General features: G+C 41.5%; 1 protein-coding gene across 6 annotated transcripts in view; it reads left to right on the top strand.

Moving 5' to 3' along the window:
* OTUD7A (OTU deubiquitinase 7A) overlaps positions 1-21,563 on the top strand; it is a 402,354-nt gene extending 380,791 nt beyond the window's left edge. For 5 of the 6 annotated variants that reach the window (XM_044980928.1, XM_044980927.1, XM_044980929.1 and 2 more), the window contains 3 exons: positions 16,485-16,599; positions 16,857-16,941; positions 19,946-21,563. In XM_044980928.1, the coding sequence (XP_044836863.1) occupies positions 16,485-16,599; positions 16,857-16,941; positions 19,946-21,376 (1,631 nt within the window). In that variant the 3' untranslated portion in view covers positions 21,377-21,563. The remainder of the gene's footprint in view (positions 1-16,484; positions 16,600-16,856; positions 16,942-19,945) is intronic. The other variant, XM_044980931.1, reaches the window with a different exon arrangement.
* The last annotated feature ends 645 nt before the right edge of the window (positions 21,564-22,208 follow it).

Here is a 22,208-nt window from a genome sequence, read left to right as displayed (position 1 = left end):
TTTGAATTCCTTTTCCTGTCTGGGCACTTTGAATCTCATGTCCTGGTTGGACATCGTGGCGAGCTCAGCAGCACCGGCAACGATGCAGAGCTCTCCAGCAGAGGAGTCCAGGCAATCCCAGAATAGAAAGAGGTCCCCAGCATGGACTGACCGGGAAGTCTTGGATCTGATCGGTGTGTGGGGCGATGAGTCTTTGCTTTCGGAGCTGCGCTCCAACAAACGGAATGCGAAGACCTACGAGAAGGTCTCCAAAGCCATGACAGACAGAGGATACAGCCGGGATGCAATGCAGTGCCGCATGAAAGTCAAGGAGCTGAGACAAGGCTACCATAAAATCAAAGCGGCAAACGGACGCTCCGGAGCCCAGCCCCAGACATGCCGCTTCTATGAGGCACTGCATGCCATTCTCGGTGGGTCTGCCACCACTGCCCCACCAGTGTGCGTGGACTCTGACGAAGGGATAGTGTCGACGGCCAGTTCCTCGTCGACGTTCGCAGATGGGGAAGATGAGGAAGGAGATGAGGAGGGGGAGGCAGTCGACAGCGCTTCCAACGCTGATTTCCCCGACAGCCAGGATCTCTTCATCACCCTCACTGAGATCCCCTACCAACCCTCCGCAGCCGTTACCATGGACCCTGAATCAGGAGAAGGATCAGTCGGTAAGTGCTTTAAACATGTTAACATTTATTTCTTAAAAGAACAGGAAAATAGACTAGGCGAACAGAAGGTCTATATGCAGGGGAATGGAACAGGCATCTTCCGGGGAGATCTCCACGAAGCTCTCCTGGAGGTAGTCGAAAAGCCTATAGAGAGGTTCCTGGGGAGAGCTGGCTTATTGGGTGCTCCGAGGTAGCACACTTTTCCGCGCCACGCTCTCAGCTGGTACTCCGGGACCAGTGCTTTGACAAGCATCGCAGCATAGGGCCCTGGCTTGTGCTGGCTTTCATTCAGCATGCGCTCTCTCTCTCTCCGTGACACCCTCCTCAGGGTGATCTCGCGCGCAGACTCCTGCATGTAAGTAGAGTGATTTGTGTACTATTACTATTGGTAGTGCTTCACTGTTCCTTAGAACAACAAGAAGCGTCACTTTAGAGCCACATGCTGGAGGCTACAGAGTGGCAGCATACAGGGATCTTTTCCAAGGGAAAACCACGAGGGGGTGGAACAGGGGCAGAGTTTACGCTTTCAGGATTGCCTGCAGCAAGAGGACAGAACTGGACATTGACTTTTAAGCAGCCAAAAGCCTTTGGCTTACCATGCCTGGCTGCTCCACGGATTCAGCTTTCCTGCCCCGCTTGTCTGGTCTGCAGTGCAATACCCCAGGCAATGAAAGCGAATGCAGAGAAATCGAACTTTCCCTGAGTGAGTGCTCAGGAGATAGGTGCCGTCCATGGTCTGGTTCACAGGCAATGAGTAGACTATGTTTCATTTTTAAGAAAATGCATCTTTGTAAGCAATTCACTCCCTTTTCCCCCTCACACAGCTGCAACAGTATCCCGACCTGCTACACCATGCCCCTCACAGAGGCTGGCGCAGATTAGGCGTCGTAAGAAAAGGACACGGGACGAGATGTTTGCTGAACTTATGGGCTGCTCCAGAGCAGAGGCGGACCAGCAGAGCCAGTGGAGGGAGAACCTCACACAGCAGCAGCGCTCACACAGCGAACGGGAGGACAGATGGCGTCAGGAGGACCAGCAGGTGACTCAAACGCTGCTTGGACTACTGAGGGAGCAAACGGACATGCTCAGGCACCTTGTCGATGTTCTGCAGGACCACAGGCAGGAGGACAGAGCCCCCCTGCACTGTGTCTGCAACCGCCCTCCCCCGCCACACACTCCAATACCCACCTCACCCAGAATAACAAGAAGGAGGGGTACCAAGGGCTGTGAAAACTGTCACTGCACCACAGCGGACTGCTAAATTACCCAAAAGTTCTCAGTCCCTAGATTTTGAAAAGTTCTCACCTTTACTGTGTTGTCGAGTATTAAAAGTAGTTTGCTGTTAATTACTGTTTCTGTCATGTTTGTTTGCTGAAGACTTTCTGTGAAGGGGGGAGAGGGGTTTGGTAATTGCATAGGACAGTCACCATGAACAGGGTACAGACATGGGGGCAGGATCAACAGCAGGTTACTCACTGAGTGCAGTCATTAGGCACCCTGGTCAGTCTGTGAGGTGTTTTTAATGTTCTGTTCATAGGCGGCAGGTGCCCTGCTCCAGGTATACTTGGAGGTGTGGGTCTCTCCCCCGGCCCAGCCTGGATCGGCCCCTGGCCCACGCGAGTCTCCCCCCGCCCCGTCAGTTCCCTGCCTGGAGCAGGTCCCAGCGCCCACCTGCCACCCCTCCCCCGGCATGTCGTCTCCTTCCCCCCCCCCCCCCCGCGCTGTGTCCCTACCTGACAGTAGAGCGGCTACCGGCACAAATGCTGTCTGCTGCCCCAGGGTCCTAGCACCTGCCATCCACAAATGGCAAGGCAGGTTGCCATCACCCTGCCCTTCTACCGTTGCCCTGAGCCTCCACAATGCCCCAAACCCTCAGCCCCAGCCACAGCCCGCAAGCCCCTATGCCTCCTCCCCCTTCCCACACACCCCTCACCCCCTTCCTACGCCCCCACCCCCAGCCCAGAGGCTGCACCCAAACTCCGTCCCAAAGCCTACACCCCTCACCCCTTCCTGCACACCCACCTGTAACCGTCCTCCCCCCAGAGACCGCTTTAGGAGCAGTAGCCTATCATTCCTAGAGTCTAGAAGCGGTCTCTACATCACTGCACACCTTACCCACCATAGTCCGCGTCCTCTTAAACTCTTAAATCCTGGAAGCTAAGTCATCCATGGATAGAGGCCACTTTTGAAAATTTGGGCATATTTTCCTCAACCTTTTTACCAGAAACATTTGCTGCTGGCTGACAACAGAATGGAGAGTACAGGTGTTGGCAAAATCACTAGAAATAAATAATGTGACAAAAGAAGTTATCACATTAAAAGTCTAAGACAACTTAGATTGGGAGCTCTTTCAGGGAGGGACTCTTTTTTTTTATGTTCTGCGTTTAGAACCTTACACAGTGAGGTCCAGTCCACGACTGGGGATCTTAGGCATTAGGGTAATACAAATAATAACTCATAATAATAATTACAAAGTTTTGTGGCAACATCATGACAATTAAAATTGTTTCCATTAGTGTATACTTGCACTATTACAAATTGCTACATATGTGTATTAAAGGACCAATCCTGCAAATACTTGCTATTGGGCATAGCACTAGCTATTATGATTGGTCCCACTGAAGCCAAATCACAGTAGTCAGCATTATGTCCAGTGGCAAGTGTTTCCAGGATCTGCCCCTACTATTGTGGAAGAAACAATATGATATTTTATTGCATTAATTGAAAAAGAGTATGTTGTATAATTAACATTATATCATGCAGAAACACAAGGGCAGAGTTAAGGTTGTGTGTGAAATGTTGATTTTTGTCATTTTCTGACTTCTGAATGCTTAAACAGGCCCACTCACTGTACACTTATTTGTAGACATGCTTGGATGGAATATAAAATAGAATGGTTGTCTTTTCTACTGTAGGCCAGATCCTGGCCACTACTCCAGGTGCTTTGTGACATTCCATCAGCACAAAGCACCTGGTCTTGTTCGCTTGGGGATTCTTCCTGTGTGGAAGTCTCCAGTAGTGTAACAGCTCCTACAACAATTCCCATAGTGGCCACAGTGTTGGGAAAATTGATCGATCAAACAGGGTATGGCAAGAGTTACTATGCTCTAGTAATTCCTGGCTACTGTAATGATCCCCTACTGCTCTAGCTTATGCAAGGTACCAGACAAGCCTGGTATGTCACCAGCTGTACTATCAGGGGAACATAAATGTGGCTTAGTGGTAGACACCTTTGCTCCCCATTTCTTTGGTTCTGCATTTAGTAAAGCTCTGTTCTTCCACAGAAGCTATCCTTTAGTCATTAGTTGAGTCAGAATTCCAGTTAGTTTCTTTTAGTAGATCTGAGTGCAGAAGAGGTTATCATCCTACTCTACATACAGCTACCTGGATGAATACTATCTCATTCAGACTCATGACAGACTTGGCACCAGGTGGTAACTGGGCTATTGTGCAATTTGAAAGACACCTCTACCTGTAAAGAAACTGTCCATGAAAAGTTTCATTGTATGAAGTTCAACTAAATGCAATCCATTACTCTAGAGGCTTAGTGTTTCATTAGAACCACCTCCCCCTCTTATATTCTTTATCAGTGATGGGAAGAAGTATTTCTAACTAGACAGATCAAAGATCAGAGAAACAAACACCGCTTCACTACTGGTGGAATAAATAGTAGTTTATAAATAGCAGTTCAGTTGTGAATAATTAACCTAGGATGGCAAATATTATTTGCTCAATGAAGAATCTACCCAGAGAAACAACCACAAAAATCCGTTTATAATGATGATAGATCTTTGTTCTCAAGTGGCCAAAATACCATCTGCCTGGAGAATGGGCTCTGTCATTCACCCCTTAAGATGGTTCACGTGGAGACCTCACAGAGCAGATGGAGGATTTCAAGGGTCTGATGACTGACTTTTGAGGTAGCTGGTGGATGTGATTGTTACTAGAGAGGGCTCTCTTACCCTTCTCCTTTGATCTTCACACAATAATATTATGTGTTAGGATGAGACACAATAATAACAGAAGATAATACAAAAGCCACAAATTTGAAGCCAAACACTGGGGGCATTTTTGTTTGTTTGTTTTTTATTTGAATGTGAAAGCCCCAGTGCTTTTGTAGCACAAAGGTGGTAGATTCCGATCTGAAGTTGATTCCCTCTCTTCATCAGATCAATTTCAAGTTATTTGAAGATACTTTTCTTGGGGGAGTCAGGAGGAGACAACTAAAAATGGGTCTCTTGATTTCTAGACTGTTACTGTGAAATAAGCAACTGTCACACTGAAATTCTTTTAATCATGGGTGTTTAGCTGATTATTCCTAAAAGCCTTTATTCATGAATTTGTCAGTTCAAAGGCATAGTAACTCTTTTTATGAAGCCTGATTTCCTGTAAATGGATAAATGTAATGGCTCTACTCCCAACATAGCTCAAAGCATCCTTTGATTTAAATGTTACAAGGAGACACTATGAAGTAAATAGCTCCTGTTATTCTGTGTAGCTTATACCCCACAAATTCTCAGATCAGTTTAGAAAGATTAGTGTTAATTACTTGACCCTGTCTGTGAACTGTTGGGGAAACCAGAAAAGTGGACAGTTGCGTTTATTTTAATTGATTTGCGGTTGTTTTTCACATTAGTATGCTAGCGGTAATTGTGTTTGTTTTTCAAAGCTTTCCAACTGTATTTTACTAGTGATCCCTCAACAAGAGAGACCAAAAAAACAAACCTCCAAAATTTTGTTTAGGCCTGGCCTTGGCAAAGACATTTATGCTGTAAGTGCAAAAATGTCAAATATATAAAGGTTTTAATGCAGTTCTCTTAACCAAAGCAAATTTCAGTCGTAATCCTCTTAAAAATATTACAGATTAAACTGTCAAGATGTAGCCACTGCTGCTTTGGTAGAAAAACATGGCCTTTCTGAAATTTCTCTTCTACGTCATTTAGTTCTGCTGCATTGATTCTATGCAGCTTTGCTGCTACTCCCTGTTTTGGCTAATTCTCAAGGATGAGCACTCCAGTAGGCAGCTGCATCTCACTGATTAGTGTAATCATCTCTGCGGAGGCTCCACTGAATATGTATAAAATTTAAGGGGAAAGAAACTGTCATTGCCTTTCTCCTATCTCATTCCTTCCCCTCTTCCTGTCCCTCTGCCTCCAAGCTACACACACACACACACACACTCTCTCTCTCTCTTCTTTCACTTGCTCTGAAGGAGATGGATGTCAAGATTCTGACAAAGTTTGGAAAATCATCCTTGACATTTACAGTTTAAAAAAAAAAGTAGCACTAAAAAGTGAAGAATTATAGAAGCACAATACATGTTAAGTCTGCTTTGGTTGATGTTAATTTCGAAATGGTTAGTTAAGTGACAAGAAGTGAAGGGGAAGCATGGCTACGAGTTGATTGGAGTATAGATGAAAGCCTCATAGCTCCAGGATATTAAGTGGAGGATATTCAGGTGCTCCTAAGCATATTATTTTTAACATATTTTTTAAAAGCAAAAGGAGCAAAGTTTAGTATCTTCCATGAGATTTTGGCATTAAAGCTTAAATGTTTCACTTGTGGATAACAAGTGGCCCAATAATAAATTAGTTGCAAAACCAACAATCCTGCAGGTTGTGATTTGTGGCAAGCAGACAATGTGGATTTACAGATACTCAGTGGGAGTGTTGCCTAGTAAGTACAGTAGACAATTGGAAGCAGAACTCCTGGTTCCATTACCACCTGACTCATCTTGTGACTTTGGTCAAGTCACGTAGCTATTTTGTATCTGTTTGCCAATCTGTAGAATGGGTACATTAATACTTACTTCCCTAGTGCTGCAAGGTTTAGTTAATATTTAGGAAGAGCTTTGAGATCCTTGGATGACAGGATCCAGTCCAACCTCTCAAAGTGCAAATTATTTTCACTAGAATTATTATACCTCAGCAAACAAATACATTTAGGCTGAGATTTTTCAATGACATACAGGGGATTTTGGAGTTCAGTTCACATTAATGCATCCAAATTATTTAGGCAGTCTTGAAAATCTCAGTCTAGGTTTTTTAATGCTTTCAGGTATACTTTATTTTAAAAAAGGAGTAAGTTTAAAATTACTATTAAAATGATGCATTTTTACACTGGACTTGGTGGCTTTCAAAGACCAACACTCTTCTTACAGAAAATGTCTATAGACAGAAAGTTCTTACCTATATTTTTTAAAGAATTTCTTTCCCTTTCAGATGCACTATGTTGGAAAGCTGATTTAAGTGTGTATAACCATTGATTCAAAATGTATCTTGTCCAACTGTATTCCTGCATAATGCTGCTCCAGTACCATCATTGGAGAAAAGATGCATAATTTTGGATTTCTTGTGCATAAAATCAAACTTGTAGCTCTAGCCTGCTGTGAATAAATCATATCCAATTAAGCTTCTAGTTCTGCTTTCAAATCAAAATCACAGCTAATCAAAAACATATCAAGTTAGGAGGAAATTAGCTGAACTCAGATTTGTGTTTGTTCCTATTGTGTTGGAGGGAAACGTATTTACTAAGGAAACAGGGAGAGTTATGAGGTTAGCTTGGTGCTCTACAAGTGATATGTGCTAGGAGAAATGAGTTTGAATCCCAAATACTGTTTCTCATTCACTGACAAAGCTGCAGAGGTGTTTTAAACTCCCAAAGGAAGGTATATACCTCTGTTACACAACAACAAATCCTGATGGCTTTTCAAGTCTCTAATGTCTTTCTGCTTGAAAGATAATCATGCTACAAAAATGCACAAGTTGCAGCTAGAGAGGAGGATGTTTATAAAAAGGAGGGTGAGGAGGAAAGAAACTTTTATTACACGCCTTCTTCGAACATTTTCATCCAAGACTTGAACACCCAGTCATGTCCTCTTGTGTAGAAGTTTGGGTGAGGTTGTACAAAAGGGGACAGTGTCATACAGTGGCTTTGTGCAGTATTGAAGAAACACTTGGTATTAGAGAGCAGTGCTAAAAACATAATATAGAAATAAAAAAACTGAATCTAAATGTCAAGCGTATGATGGGGAAATCAATTCAGTAAAATCATTGAGCCTTAAGTGGCACCTATCTTTGATTTCCTTTTTCTCCTACATTGAGCACCTGGTCTCCAACAGCTTATGTTTAAGGGATTTTTCAGGTAGGTGCTTGGCAACCAGTTTGGCCTTTGCTGGGAATTGCATTGTGCATAATGGACATGGCAGCTGTCTCGCAGCTCACCAACAATAACAACCAGTAGCCAGCCAACCCCTGTGAGAATTCTTTTCACAAAGGAGCCATTTCCTAAACAGTCCCAAGGTACCATTCGAAAATCCTCTCTGAAATGAAAGCCTGCAAAGCAAATGCATACAATGAGCTCATCTAACCAGAATAGAGATGCAAGTTTTGAATATATCTTTAATGTTACCATTTCATTACAGAGGTTTGTAGGAGGTCTGGTGTGTGTTAGCCAGTTACTGACTTCAATAGATATTTGTATAAATTACCAGTTGTGGTGCAGCTTCTGGATTTTAATACATACCTCCATCTTAAGCTTTTTTTCTTTATAGTTTTTTAGTTCTTGCTTTGATGATTTTATCTGATACATGATGAGGAGCAGAAAGACAGTTCCTGAGATAAGGGGACTCTCGCCCATTCAGGGCTTTGAAGGTGAGCTTGAGCGCTTTGAAATGGACCCACTGGCAGCCAATGTACCATGCAAGATACTGGTATGAGGTATTCATACAGTCGGCTCTGCTTAGAACAAGGGCTGCTGTTTAGGATTAATTTAAGGTGGAAAGAGTTATATGGGTTGTGGTTCATAGATCTACTTCCTAGAGGAATGAACACGATAGCTGAACAAGGCAAAGGTGAGAGACATCCCTGTCTGCCATTACTCCCTGGGTGTCTAGACTCACTGAGTTGTGAAGCATGATTTTGCACCTGTGTGCCACTTTGATCCAGGTAACAGACTCCTGCAAAGGAGGGGCAGGTCACCTTTTCAGCTAGTTCCTCAAAATGCTGCACCCCTCCCTACTCATATAACTTCTGCCTTTAGCCTGCAGCTCTTCACCCTTTCCCCACCTCCACTCCCCTTATTCAAACACTGGATCACTAGGGAAATTACAGAGTGCACATTTATTAAGATGGGGCATAGAGCTAAGTGCCATCTACATACTGATGGTAACATCAGAGCCTGTAGAATCTTTCCTGATGGCCTTAGGAAGATCATGAATAAGAGAAACGATAGGATCAGTTCCTGTGGGATTCACCATGTGAAGGTCTTTGAGGGAAGAGGGAATAATTTCATCTGAAAGAAAAGAGCAGAGTCAGGTCTTGTAGATGGGTGAGCAGCACTTCACAGTCCATGGTGTCAGACTGTCAAATGGTCCAAGCGAGCTCACATTCACATTTGGCCTCTACATAGCTCTGACTAGGTCATAGCCACATCCAGCCTTTTTCCGCAAGATGAAAGGTGCTAAGATGCAAAACCTCTGAAGGACAGGAAGGGGAAGTGTAGCATGGGAGAAGAGAACCTCAGCTCTCCAAGCAGGACATGAAGGGTCCTGATAGGACAAAAGACAAGAATCTGGCTTAAAATCCACTGCCTGAAAGCCAGAAATTCTGAGCCAACGTGAACCTTGGACAGTTTGCTTCATTCAGAGACCTACCACACTGAGCACCAAGAGATATGACAGGTCAATAGTACAAAGAGATGACATTCTTTGACATAAAAATATGTCAGCATACTCTTTGGTTACCATCATAAGCTGTTTCTGTTTTCCTATTAGTTTGAAGACATATTGGAAGTTTTCTTAATAAATATCAGTTTTAATTTCATCTTTTGTATTAAGTACAAACAGAAGTCCCTCTTGCCAAATGCTCTGGAGAACTGTCGTGTGTCACATGTCAAGGATATTTACTGTTACCCTTTTTCTTCTTCCTGAAGCAAATTTGCTTAGGGATGAAGCTCTGTAAAGGGGATCAGTGGGTGGTTGTACTTTTGAAAGGAAATTGATCCTTCCCAATAAGTTGGTCCAATAAAAAATATTACCTCATCCCCCTGGTGTCTCTTTCTCCATTCATGTAATACTGCATTGTCACAGCTTTTATAAGAGCCTCTCGGTTGAGGAGAGCTAGATTCTCAGTGATTCCCTGTTTTTACCAGCTGTGTATAAACGTATTGAGTGTGCTTAACTACCTCACAGTGCTTAAGTGCTTAACTACCTCAAGGGGATATTGTAAGACTTAATTACATGTTTGTAAAGTGCTCTGAAATCCTTTGATGAAAGATGCTATGTAAGTGCAAAGGAACATTATTACTATTATTTATTACTTCTAGGCACAATAGTCTAATTCTTGTAGTTTTTAGGGTTCATGTGAAAATGACCCCAGTCCTCTCCCAGTCAGGATCTACAGTGTATAACTTAGGATATTAGGATTTTTCCTGAAAACAATCCAATAGGATAATAAGGATCTTTCACTGAAGGAAATGATAAGAACGAGTGGAAAGTTTTACTTCTAAATTCGCACTAGGTAACATGACACATCACAAAGTTAATTTGGGAAAAATATTTAAATTAATCAATCGTTCTAATGTTACCTTTATACAGATATTGTATTTTCTCTTGAGTTTAGCCTCATCATCGTAGCTGTATTACTATTAAGCATGTTATATATTGTAGCTAATCAGAAAAAAGTTCATTGGGTAAATTGGAGACCATCTTTTTAATAAAGAAAGCTGGTTGTGCTTGTTCGAAAGCTGCGTTCTTGTACGCCCTTGTATGCTTGTACTCCCATAGGTAGTAATTGTACTAGAGAGTGAGTGAGTTGTCGTACGATTAGAGGCCATCGTTAGAAGCACAAAAAATAGAGAAGCAGATTGATACTGTCCACAAACCAGCAGCACAGTGTGGCCTGGTTCTTGGTACTCTCTCAGTTCCTGTAAAGTAGAGCATTGGTTGGACAGCAAACTGAAGCGTGTTTGTGTCACATTCTGATCTTTGCATTTCTGAATGGGATCTCCAAAGGCTTGTAGCATAATTGTTACATGGCAGGATGGGTGTGTGGTTTTATGCATTTGACTGTTTGAATATTGCTTTGTCAATGCCACTCTGCAGTTATAATGCCTTATGCATGTGGTTAACTAGCAACCATCAGAATTTTGTTTACTGTAGTGCCCAGTGGTGGCTGAGGGAGCCCCCAAAATTGCAGTTTAAAAGGGGATGGGAGGAAGACCCTAGCATGTACTTGCCACAGCTCACCTGAGTAAATTCTGCAAGCAGGCTTACTCTCCTCCCAAGCCCATCACCGCCATGACAGCCAGACACTCAGAAGGGTGATGAATGCTACTGTTCAAATAAACTCCATTCTCTATGCGCTTATTACAGTACTCAGTAAATTAAACCCTTTAATGCCACCTAGTGACACATTGCTATTATTACAAGCTATTATATGTTCCTGTTATTTATTGTACATTGCCAAAATATTTTATTTTTCATAATTAGGGAACACATTTCCCTTGGTGGTAGTGAATATGATCTTGAATGATCAAAATGTTGGTATTAGATATAATATAAAATACTCTTTTTAGAGATAATCTCCTCTGGGCTGTTTCATGTAATTGTATTTGCTTGCAAAAGGTGTGGGATAACTGAAAGCTGTTGAAGAACCCTATGGGCATCAATGTAATTTTAAAGATTGGGTTTGCTTGTATATTGTTTCCCTCTGAAAAACATCTTCGGGATTTACTCTTTCTTATGCCCTAGACTGCTTCACTTAAATTAGCAAAGAATCCTGTGGCACCTTATAGACTAACAAACGTTTTGCAGCATGAGCTTTCGTGGGTGAATACCCACTTCTTCGGATGCAAGAAGTGGGTATTCACCCACGAAAGCTCATGCTGCAAAACGTCTGTTAGTCTATAAGGTGCCACAGGATTCTTTGCTGCTTTTACAGAACCAGACTAACACGGCTACCCCTCTGATACTTCACTTAAATTGAATCATACAAGCAAAGACAGTGACAGGCTAATTACAAGGGCAGTTAAATCAAAGTAGTATTTAGTGTGACCTGGTTTTGTATTGCATGCTAGTGCAAGTCCACATGTGGTTCAGCCAAGCAATGTTTGGCATAAATCTGGGGTGGTGGGAATGCTACACCATTCAGGCTCCAGTACAGCAGCCTCAGGTCTAATGTAGTATATGCAGCTGCTAGTGGTCTTCAGATACTATTGGGACAGCCAGGAATTAGATGGAAAGAGAGATGATCCACTCATACCCATTTTTTCTTGCCACACTGGCAGCCAGGGCAGGGACTGAGTGATAGCCACAATGATGTACCATATCACCACAGGAACTCCCTATCTGAGGTAATCTTCCAAGTATCAGATCCACCAGGCCATATTACCCCTAAATATGGAGTGTAACTAATAAATACCAAAGAAAAACATAAAAAATTTTCATAGTCCTATTGAGAATAGAGGGGATTTGTGCCTATCAACTTCTGTTAAGAATTGGGTTTGGGTTTTTTTTAATTTTAAATAAATACAGTGTAATTATAGGCTGTAATAAAGATTTCTTCTCTATATACGAATAGCATTCATCATGTAATTTGAGAGCTTTGGAAGAAAGATAGCTTTGACTGATTTTTTTTTTACTTGGATTACATAGTCTCACCAGATGAAATCTGGAGCTTTGACTTATAAGTAAAACTCCATTAGCATTTATAGGTGAAACCCCAGTGACTTATCATTTTGCCCTCCTATACCCCACATCTAAATTTGTTCAACTCCTGTACATACCAATATATGTTGCAAAAATTGTCAGTTACGGAGGAGATAAGGGTGGGTTACCTTGCCCACAGGTCCCCAGGAGGAACCCTGTTTGTTTGGAGAGGATTTTAAAACATACTTTGTCACCAGTGGTTTCCCTGAAACACATTTTGACATGACCTTGAGTTATCGCTTTGATCAACACATTCTGGTAGTTCCATCAACTGTAAACTGGGTCCTATAGGGTGAAATATATCAGCTGGCTAGAACCTGCCAATAGTTTTGTCTCCTCACAGGCTGCTTATCCAGGTTTTTCGTCTTTGTTCATATATTCAGAAAAAAAAAGAACATTTGCCAACTGGGGCAGAGACTGTTTCATGAGGCTTACCTAAGAGCTCCCACACTACAATGAAGTGCTTTGTCAACCAGCCAGCAGTGAAATGACTCCTCATAATCAGGTTGAAATAATAATTGTGAGTTGTATGATAACAGTCCTTTGACCATAATACATTTATCATAAAGGTTCACTGGAGAGAACCTATTTGGGCATGTTACTTTGCAAATAGCTTTAGAAATACTTTAAAAAGTACACTTGGAGGACATTGAACGCTGTCATTCATCGATAGCTGCAATGACTTTTGACTTGTCCAATCTGCAGCAGGGCTTGTTAACAGAGTTATAGCAAGGTTACAGCTAGGACTGTTCAAAAAGAAAATCCTTGACCATACTGGAGCAGCAAACAACCACAAATTATGCAGGTAGGCAATTGCAGGGTACTTGTTCACTCTAGAAATTAGTCTGAAGTGTCTTACTTACAGTCCTTGAACTTTACAATTGCTTCTGTCATACCAGAAGGTGGATCTCACCTACAGGAAATCAAAGTTACTGAATAGAATGTACCTTACAAAACAGGCAGCACAGTGAAATTTTAAAGATTCAAGGCTTAACTATTAAATTGTGCATGAAGAGAGTAATATTCCCTCATCCTAACCTCAAACTACCCACAAGAATCAGTTTATGATGTATATGCTCATCACAGGGCTGCAAAAAAATTCAGGTGAAAGGAGCTTCAGAAGCTGTGCATATTTATGGAGATGGTACAATATTATAACCCTTAATGTATCTGTTTACTGATTAAAATATTATTAGAGGGCTTCTGTCAGGACAGTTTAGGCCAAATTACAATTTGTACAAATAGCTTTTACAAATATCAATAAAAATGTTATTTATAAAAACAGCTAATTTTAATGGATTTCTCTGAAATCTGTGTATGAAAACTGTTCATTGTAACCTGTCATTTTCTCTTACAAAGAAACCAAAAAAATCTAAATGTTTTTGTTTCTCAAGGTCCATTTACTTTCTGGGCAGGAACTAACTGACAATAGTAAAGGGCTTTTGGTTTCAAGCCATGTCGTGACATCCCAACTCACAAATCACAATCTGTGCTCTGCAAGAGCATGCACCATCAGGACTGGGCATGTGTTTATCCTTGGCTTAGTTGGGCTCTTTTCTTGCTTGCTTTCTGTAACGTGCCGATTTAATATATTTGTGAGGAGTATAATAAATCCTAAATCCATAACAGTTGCTTAATTAACTTAATTTGCATAGGTTTAATAAGTTCTGACTGCACTTTACTTTTTGGACTGTAAATGACACTCAAAACACATGGGACTTGATTTTGTTTTCACTCCATCATTGATGTTCCACTGATATAATACCACAGAATTCAGTGGAGGTACCCCTGATTTACATCAGTGTCCATGAGATTGGGATCAGGCCCAGTAATCACTTCTGCTTGGTAGTGATGCCCTTTGGAATGCCCCATAGGGCAATGACTTGGTGGCTGTAATGCAGAACTCTCCAATTAATTTTGAATTGCAACATCATATACTATACTTGTCATCCAAATGCATGTTCTTCAAAGAGCTAAAGTCCCTAAGAATACTTGTTTCCATACCTGAACCTAATGGCAATATATGCAGCTAAAACTGGCTAATTGTCCACAGTTTTATATTTCATACAAGAGCAACCTGGACAAAAAAAATGTACTACAGTATAAAGAATTGTACTCTATTGCCAGTAGGGAGCAATCTTGGCACAGAATTTGTACATAATTCTTGCTTTCCTCCTCATTCCCCCCCCCATTCTTTTGTGTAGAAAATCAAATTAAACAAGAGGCAAAAAATAGTTTTATAGTGGAGTCATCAAATATGTCTAAATCAGGCACAATTAACAGTTGATTTCAGCATGATTATTGTTACAAGCGCAGATTATACATCCCGCATTCTGTTCTGCGATCAACAATAATTATCCAGAAATGCTCCATCTTCCAGTGTTGCTAATGTATATGTCTGTGCTGCTGGAAAATAACAGTTAAGTATTGTTTATGGTAAAGGTAATAACCTCTGAATTATTCATTGCCATGTGGCTGGCTGGCTTTTCGGAGTCCCTTTGCCCTTTGGCTTTCCTTGGGTGAATATTTACAGTAAGTCATTTAGGCTAATGTTAAAGAAAATTAAATTTCTTGATTGGTTGTCACTAGAGCAGTAATGGGCTGCATAATTCTGAGAAAGAGGAGTCCCCTTCCCAGCCCCCCTTCAACAGCTTTATATTAAATGTCATCATAAAATATGTTAGCAAAGAGACTAATCTTTTTTTTTTAATGAAACAGAGGAAAATTGCCAATTTTAATTCAAACCTCCATTACATTTCTCATAATGTATTCAATTAAGAATCTATCAAACGTATTGTAGTAGAGTCTTCAGTATGCTCAGTATGCAGCACAGCTGCTAAACTTCATTCCTGAAGCAAACACCGAGCAGGCAGGACAGCAGAAAGAAAGAAAACAACAGTGAGGTATAGCCCAGTAGCAGTGATCCTTTCAATGGACTTGAGTAGTCCTTAAATAGCATGCTTACTGGATCATGCATTGAGCTTTGCCTCAGGCTCTCATATACCTTAACTGGCAATCATTACCTGAGTCAGAAATCTCCAGAATCCCTCTCTGCTTCATGTTTCAATTTTGAATGCTCTTATCAACTTTATGGGCCATAAGAACATATTGAGAACATGCAAAGAGTGGCTCAGAATAGACAGGGATGGAAGAGCCTTGTTCATGCCCTAAGCAACAGTTGAAGGATTTAGAGTCAAATTATCAACCTTTTATTTCTTTAGCTGTGAAAAATGAAAAGGTACTAACTGTGAAAGACACTCACACGCACATTATGTGTATTGTGTATATATAAGGTGTGTTTGTATATATAATCTGCATGGTGCTAAAATGGGGGGGTTATTTCAGCTATTACTAATATTTATAATGTAATATATCCCTTAGATGTACATTGTGCATTACAAAATGTCAGGGTCCTTGCTCCAAAGAGCTTCCTTGGTCTGGTCTACACACAGATTTCGTTCTGCTATAACCATGATAGCTTGTGGTGTCATATATATACTTACCCATACAGGTATGTTGGTAGAACCCCTCCTGTGGATGCAGCTATACCAGAATAAAGGTTATTGATACCGGTATAGCTCATTTCCCCTTCCCATACATGAATAACCTATACCAGTACAAGCCTGTTTATACCAGAATAAGCATGTTTATATGGTATAGCTGCATCCACACTAGAGGGGGTTGTATTGCTTTAACTGTACCAGTAGAGTTAAAGTTGTACACCTTTGTCGTGTAGACAAGGCTTAAGAGGCTGATCCTGCAACTCTCACTCATGGCAGTAGCCCTAGTTCATGCCAATTAGCCTCATTAGTTGCAGCGAGACTACTGGCATGAGTACAGGCTACAGCACTGCATGCAGTGGCAGACAAATACAGTACCAGCGATTATGGTTCAGATGTGGAGGGGGTGCGGGGGAATCAGTGTCAAAATGCTTCACAAAAGGCCTGGGTTTAGAGGAGAGAGGTGACACATATCACACAGGAATTGGGAGACTGTTTGGTGCAAAGGCCTCTTATACTCCATATTCCTGTACTGGTTCTTTCCTTCAGCCAATTATTTCTTCTACGCTTTTCCCAGCTAAACCCATTTCTTCACTCCTGATTTCTTCTTTTCTTCAGCGGTGATCCCTCTGACTGACTCTGAACACAAGTTACTGCCTTTGCACTTTGCAGTTGATCCTGGGAAAGACTGGGAGTGGGGAAAAGATGACAATGATAACACCAGACTGGCCAGGTAAGAACTCTCTGTAATCTTAACAGTAAGGTGTCTTGAACCCATCAAGCCTGATCTATGTTCCGGGACACTCACTAATAGAGAGCTTTATTGGGGGAAAAGAGGTGGGTGGGTCTCAAGCTTACTAAGATGCTGTGAGCTGCTCTTAGTCTGAACAATGCAAATTCTCTCCTGCGGTGAAGTGTGAGTATTGATTTTTCCTTAGATGTATTTTTAACTAATTAGTCATCTGTTCTCTTTCCTCTGTGTTTCTTCAGCTTGATTCTGTCTCTGGAGGCAAAGCTTAATCTCCTGCACAGCTACATGAATGTAACTTGGATACGCATACCATCTGAAACACGGGTAACCCTTCCCTCTGTCTAAACAACAGAAGAGAAATAAGCCACAACAGGGCGTGTTCATAGCAGAGATTGCAGGGTTCTGCTACCTGCCTTGTGCCACCTCAGGAGTGAACCAATAGCCAATAAAGGCACACAGCCTGGTGTAGCTCACTGATTTTGGAATAAGGCTTGTAAATTTTCCATCTCATTTTCTTTAAAAACACACACACACACACAGCTGCCTGGGTGTGTTTGCAGCATGCACTCCACTTTGAAAAGTAGTTTCTAGTAAAACTCTACTATTTGGAATTATTTTTCTCTAGTTTTTTTATTTTTGTTTTTTTTAATTCTCTCTTTATTTTTAAAGGTTTCCTGAACTATTTAGGCCTTCTCCGCATTACGCTCCCATATGCCCAAAAGGTCAGCTGCCCTTTCAGCAGCATTTTATGGTCTAAAAATCCAATTTCAACTCAGTTTCTCTTATAAGAACTAAATTTGGACCACTGGATAGCTCATAGTTCCACTTTTACATTAGAAAGTGGCTGACAGGACCACAAAGGGCTGCTAAAATGGCAGCCTGGCACCTTGGGAGGAGGAAGCTATTTAAAATAGTGCACAGCTGGGACCTCATCGCTGAATCTCTCTCACACAATTCCCTTGCAAATCATATTAAAAGAGATGGGGGTTAATCTAGAGTCAAAAAGTCAATGGGCGAGGACAAAGGTAATTAGGCACCGAGCACAACCAGGGGTTGAAAAGAGAAATTGAGGGTGCAGGGGAAACAGTGAAGGTCTGCAGGAGAAAAAATTAGTTTTACAAGGCCCAGCGTATGTTCATTGAAGGCACCACTCCTAATAAGAGACTTCCAGATTCTTTCTTTTCTCTGTCAGCTCCAATTCCTCCCACATACTCTCTGCCCATCCCTTTCATTGACAGATCCTCATTTCCCCACATTGTTCATGAATCATGTCTGGTCCCATTGAGGTGTTACCAACCACATAGCAGATTCCCCTTTGCTTCCACTGAATTAATCTGTCTGCACAGACAAGCCCCATCTCTATTATTATTATTTATTGTATTAGCTGACAGCCTCATGGGCTGGCTTTTCATTCTTCCGCAATGTGGGGTGGACATTGTTTTATAAAGCAACTGTGAACCTCGTTTTTAACTGAACTGAAGAAAACTCCTAGAGGAAAATCCTGGCCTCATTGAAATCAATGGCAAAACTCCTGTTGATTTCAGTAGAGCCAGGATTTTATCCTTAGTGTTGGAGAAGATGATAAATTTGTCCTTGTTCTTGCCTCCAATATTCATCCGTAATATAAAGTGTAGAAGTATACACTTTATACTGCGCCTTCTGTTGTTTGTATGGGTGTCTTTGATTCAGTGTCTATACCAGAGAAGTAGAGCCAGTTCTTATTGAGTCACAATGTATAAATAACTCCGCTGAGAGCATAATGTTGTCTCACTTGTGCTTTTGCACAGCTAGATAGTAATAAACGAATTATTGACAGGTTTATTTTGGATGGGCAGAATGGCATAACTCATAGTAATTCCCCAGCAGAGCTGAAACTTTTCCCCTATGGAATGAGGGTGAAATTGTCCCTTTTGCAGAGAGCATATAGGTGCTGGTGCCGGAGGTGCTGTCACACCCCCTGGCTTGAACTGGTTTCCATTATACACAGGATTTACAGTTTGGTTCATTGGTTCTCAGCACCCCCACTATAAAAGTTATTCCAGCACCCCTGGAGCCAGCACAAGCATATGCACCACTTAAGCCTTATTTTGAGGACTTAATTGAGACATAGTCCCAGTACTGGCTTTTTGCACAGGGATGAATTTTGCTCTGAAGGATTATGGTTAGTTAAACATCTCATATTTGCTTTTTGGCAGATGTAAAGACCTGGTGCTGAACATGCTCAATACCCATTGTAGTGAGTGAGTGGTTTGGGCGCTCATCATCTCACAGGATCAGCCCTCTACGTTAGCAAGAGTTTCACCAAAGAGGCCGGCTGTTGCAGTAGTTTTAGAGTCTATTTTTTCCAGTTCTGGAGACTTATTTTTATCCCTGTGGTCACAAATGATCTCAACTTAGACCCTAATGAACACTGATCTCTATCTCGGACGTGTCTCACAATTTAGTATGATTTGCAGCATCTGTTCCAGGGAGGCTCAGGATTGAGAGGGTAGGGGTGTTGCCAGCCAGGACTGAGCTGTATTCATAGTTTGGGAACCTTGCAAGTCACTTAACTGTTGTTTTCATAGTATTTGCTAGTGCTGTTATTGTCCGGCTTCCATGAATCCCCATAACATTATTATAGTGATTTACCTTGAGAATGGTGTGGTAGCTTAGCTACCGTAGAGCACAAACTGGGCAAATAGCTCACGTATGAGAGAAGAAGTGCAAATTTGTACAAAGTGCTAATGTTGCTCTTCAGAACAAAATTGACACTAAGTTAATAGTCTTGCAGAATTGTAGTGAAATTTACTAACCCTGGCACAAAATCAGTTACCAATCCTTTACCTTGACGGTGATGATAATGAAGAACTTTACTCTCTCACCCAGCAAAAAATGTCACTTATTCTCAACAAGTGGGTGAGTAGAATTTTGCAAATTAGAATGAACATGTGCAAGTTTGAAAGCTGCAAGAATTTTTAGTGTCCCCTTTGGGATCCTTTTGTAACTATTCTCTGCAAACTGTTGTGTAGTTTCACCTTCAAGCATGAACCGGAACTCAGATTTCCAAATAAATGTTAACTCTTCCACATTTTGTGATTGACAGTAGTGTATTTTTTTTATAAACTAATATTGTTGCAGAATATACACTTATCCCTGAAGTAATATACCTTCCGTTTTGTTCATTGTAGGCCCTGTAGGCTACAGAGGTTAATTAAAACTTAACTTTAAAATGGCTCTGTGTAGATTTAAAGCTACAAGTTAGAGCAATTTGATGGGGGATATAAAATGCAATCCTTGTGTAAAACTGATTTTATTCTATCTAATCATAACTAATTTCCCTTAACAGGCCCCTTTGGCCCAGCCAGAATCGCCCACCGCTTCAGCAGGGGAGGATGTTCAGTCTCTGGCCGACTCAATGGACTCAGACCGAGATTCCATCTGTAGTAATTCAAATGGCAGCAATGGCAAAAATGGTAAAGAAAAGGAAAAAGACAAACAGAGGAAAGATAAAGACAAAAACAGGACGGATTCAGTTGCCAATAAACTCGGAAGCCTCAGTAAAACTCTAGGAATTAAGCTGAAAAAGAATATGGGTGGGCTGGGAGGGCTAGTGCATGGCAAGATGAGCAGAGCAAACTCAGGGAATGGGAAAAATGGCGACATCACAGAAAAAGTCAAAGAGAAGAAGTCGAAGTCTCGCAAAGGGAGCAAAGAGGAGTCTGGACAGTCTGCGAGCACATCTCCGTCTGAAAAGACAACTCCCTCTCCTACCGACAAGGCGAGCATTTCACCTGCCGAAAAGATAAACACGAAATCCCTCTCTGACAAACAGTCTGACCCGTGGAAATACAGCACCGATGTAAAGCTCAGCCTCAACATTTTGAGAGCTGCCATGCAAGGAGAACGCAAGTTTATTTTTGCTGGCCTCCTTCTAACTAGCCATAGGCATCAGTTCCATGAGGAGATGATCGGCTATTACCTGACCAGTGCCCAAGAGCGCTTCAATGCCGAGCAGGAACAGAAGCGAAAGGAGGCTGAGAAAAAAGCTGTTCTCAATGGGTCATCTTGCAGGAAACTGGAGCAAGAAGCATATTCAAAAGAAAAGTTAGAATCATCTCCTCAGGACAGGGCATCACCAGTCTTGCCTCAAAGCCATACAACTCAACTGGTTTTAAAGTTTAAAGATCGCACTAGTCCCACTCCAGGGTCATTTTCTTCACCAAGTAATTGTGCTAAGAAAAGTGGACCCGTTCCGGTATCTGCCCACTATAGCCATACTCCACCTGTTCAAAGGCAAAGCGTTATTCATTTGCATGATGTCAACTCCAAGCCATCAAGCTTCCAAGATGATAGCTATAAGCCAGTGGTTGGCACCTTAAAAACATGTGCCACTTATCCCCAACAGAATCGATCACTGTCTTCACAGAGTTATAGCCCAGCGCGGATATCGGGTATCCGTACAGTGAACACAGTGGAATCACTGACCTACGCCATGCCTACCGAACACAAGTCACAGACATTTACAAATGGGTTTAATACCGGTGATATTAGAGATTGCTTAGAATATGCTGATGAGGAGGCTCCTCAGACCTGGTTGAACAATGATAAAAACCGAGGCAGAAGCACAGTTTCCCCAATATATTCCATCCCGCAGAACCGTTGCAAGAAAGAGAACTGTTCCTTTTATGGGCGTCCTGAGACTGAAAATTACTGCTCATACTGCTACAAAGAGGAGTTAAAGCGTAGGGAGAGAGAAAGTAAGGGACACCGGCATTGAGGATTGTGAGGATCCTTCCCTGACTACTTAGTTTAACCATTTTCTTACTTGCAAAGTAAATAGCAATGGATTATGGAAAAAGGAACCCTAAAAAGGGAATGATGGGTAAATAATGTCTAGCTTGTCACTTTTCTGGGGCAGTGCAGAAATAAGAGGATTAATTTATCATAAAGAATTTATTATTTTCCATTTTGTCAGTGTCTTTTTTACATACACTGGTAAGCTGAAAGGTTGTTTACTCCTTTGTCAGTGCTGTGTATATGTTTGGTCAAAAATGTACTAATGGTGCCTGAATTTACACTGACATCACTCAGGTAGTAGAATGACAGGGAAAAAGTCATAATACTGGAGATGTGGTATTGTAATAGGATAGTATCTGCCTCATATACATTTGAAATGCTATAGCCATCATAGGGGTGATTTTTTTTCTCAATAGAAAGTAAATTTTTCATAGCCCCTTTTTTAGAAGGGTAGTCATTTTGCATACTGCAAATTTTTAACATAGTGACATATTACATTACTGTAAACATTTTGTATTCATTTTAGTGTGAAATGCAGTGTCTCCAGAAATGTGTGAATGAAGGTCTGGATTCATGAGGACTGTATCTCCTCATAAGTGTTGGTGCTTGCGGATTTTTTCCTCCCAGTTCAGTAAAAATCTGAACTAGTCAATCCATTTGTTAATTTGTTGCGAATTGTAAGACAGATATTGGACATTGTTAGAAATATACTGTGGCCCTATTACATGCAAAAATTTGCATGACATAGTAATCCCAGCAAATAATCTTAGTCACATGAATTTCAGCAGCATTTTTATGGCTGTGAAGATGGG

Source organism: Mauremys mutica, chromosome 11 (assembly GCF_020497125.1).
Source record: "Mauremys mutica isolate MM-2020 ecotype Southern chromosome 11, ASM2049712v1, whole genome shotgun sequence".
NCBI classification, from domain to species: domain Eukaryota; kingdom Metazoa; phylum Chordata; order Testudines; family Geoemydidae; genus Mauremys; species Mauremys mutica.
Note: the sequence above shows the minus strand (reverse complement) of the source record. Positions and strands in the feature narration are given on the sequence as shown.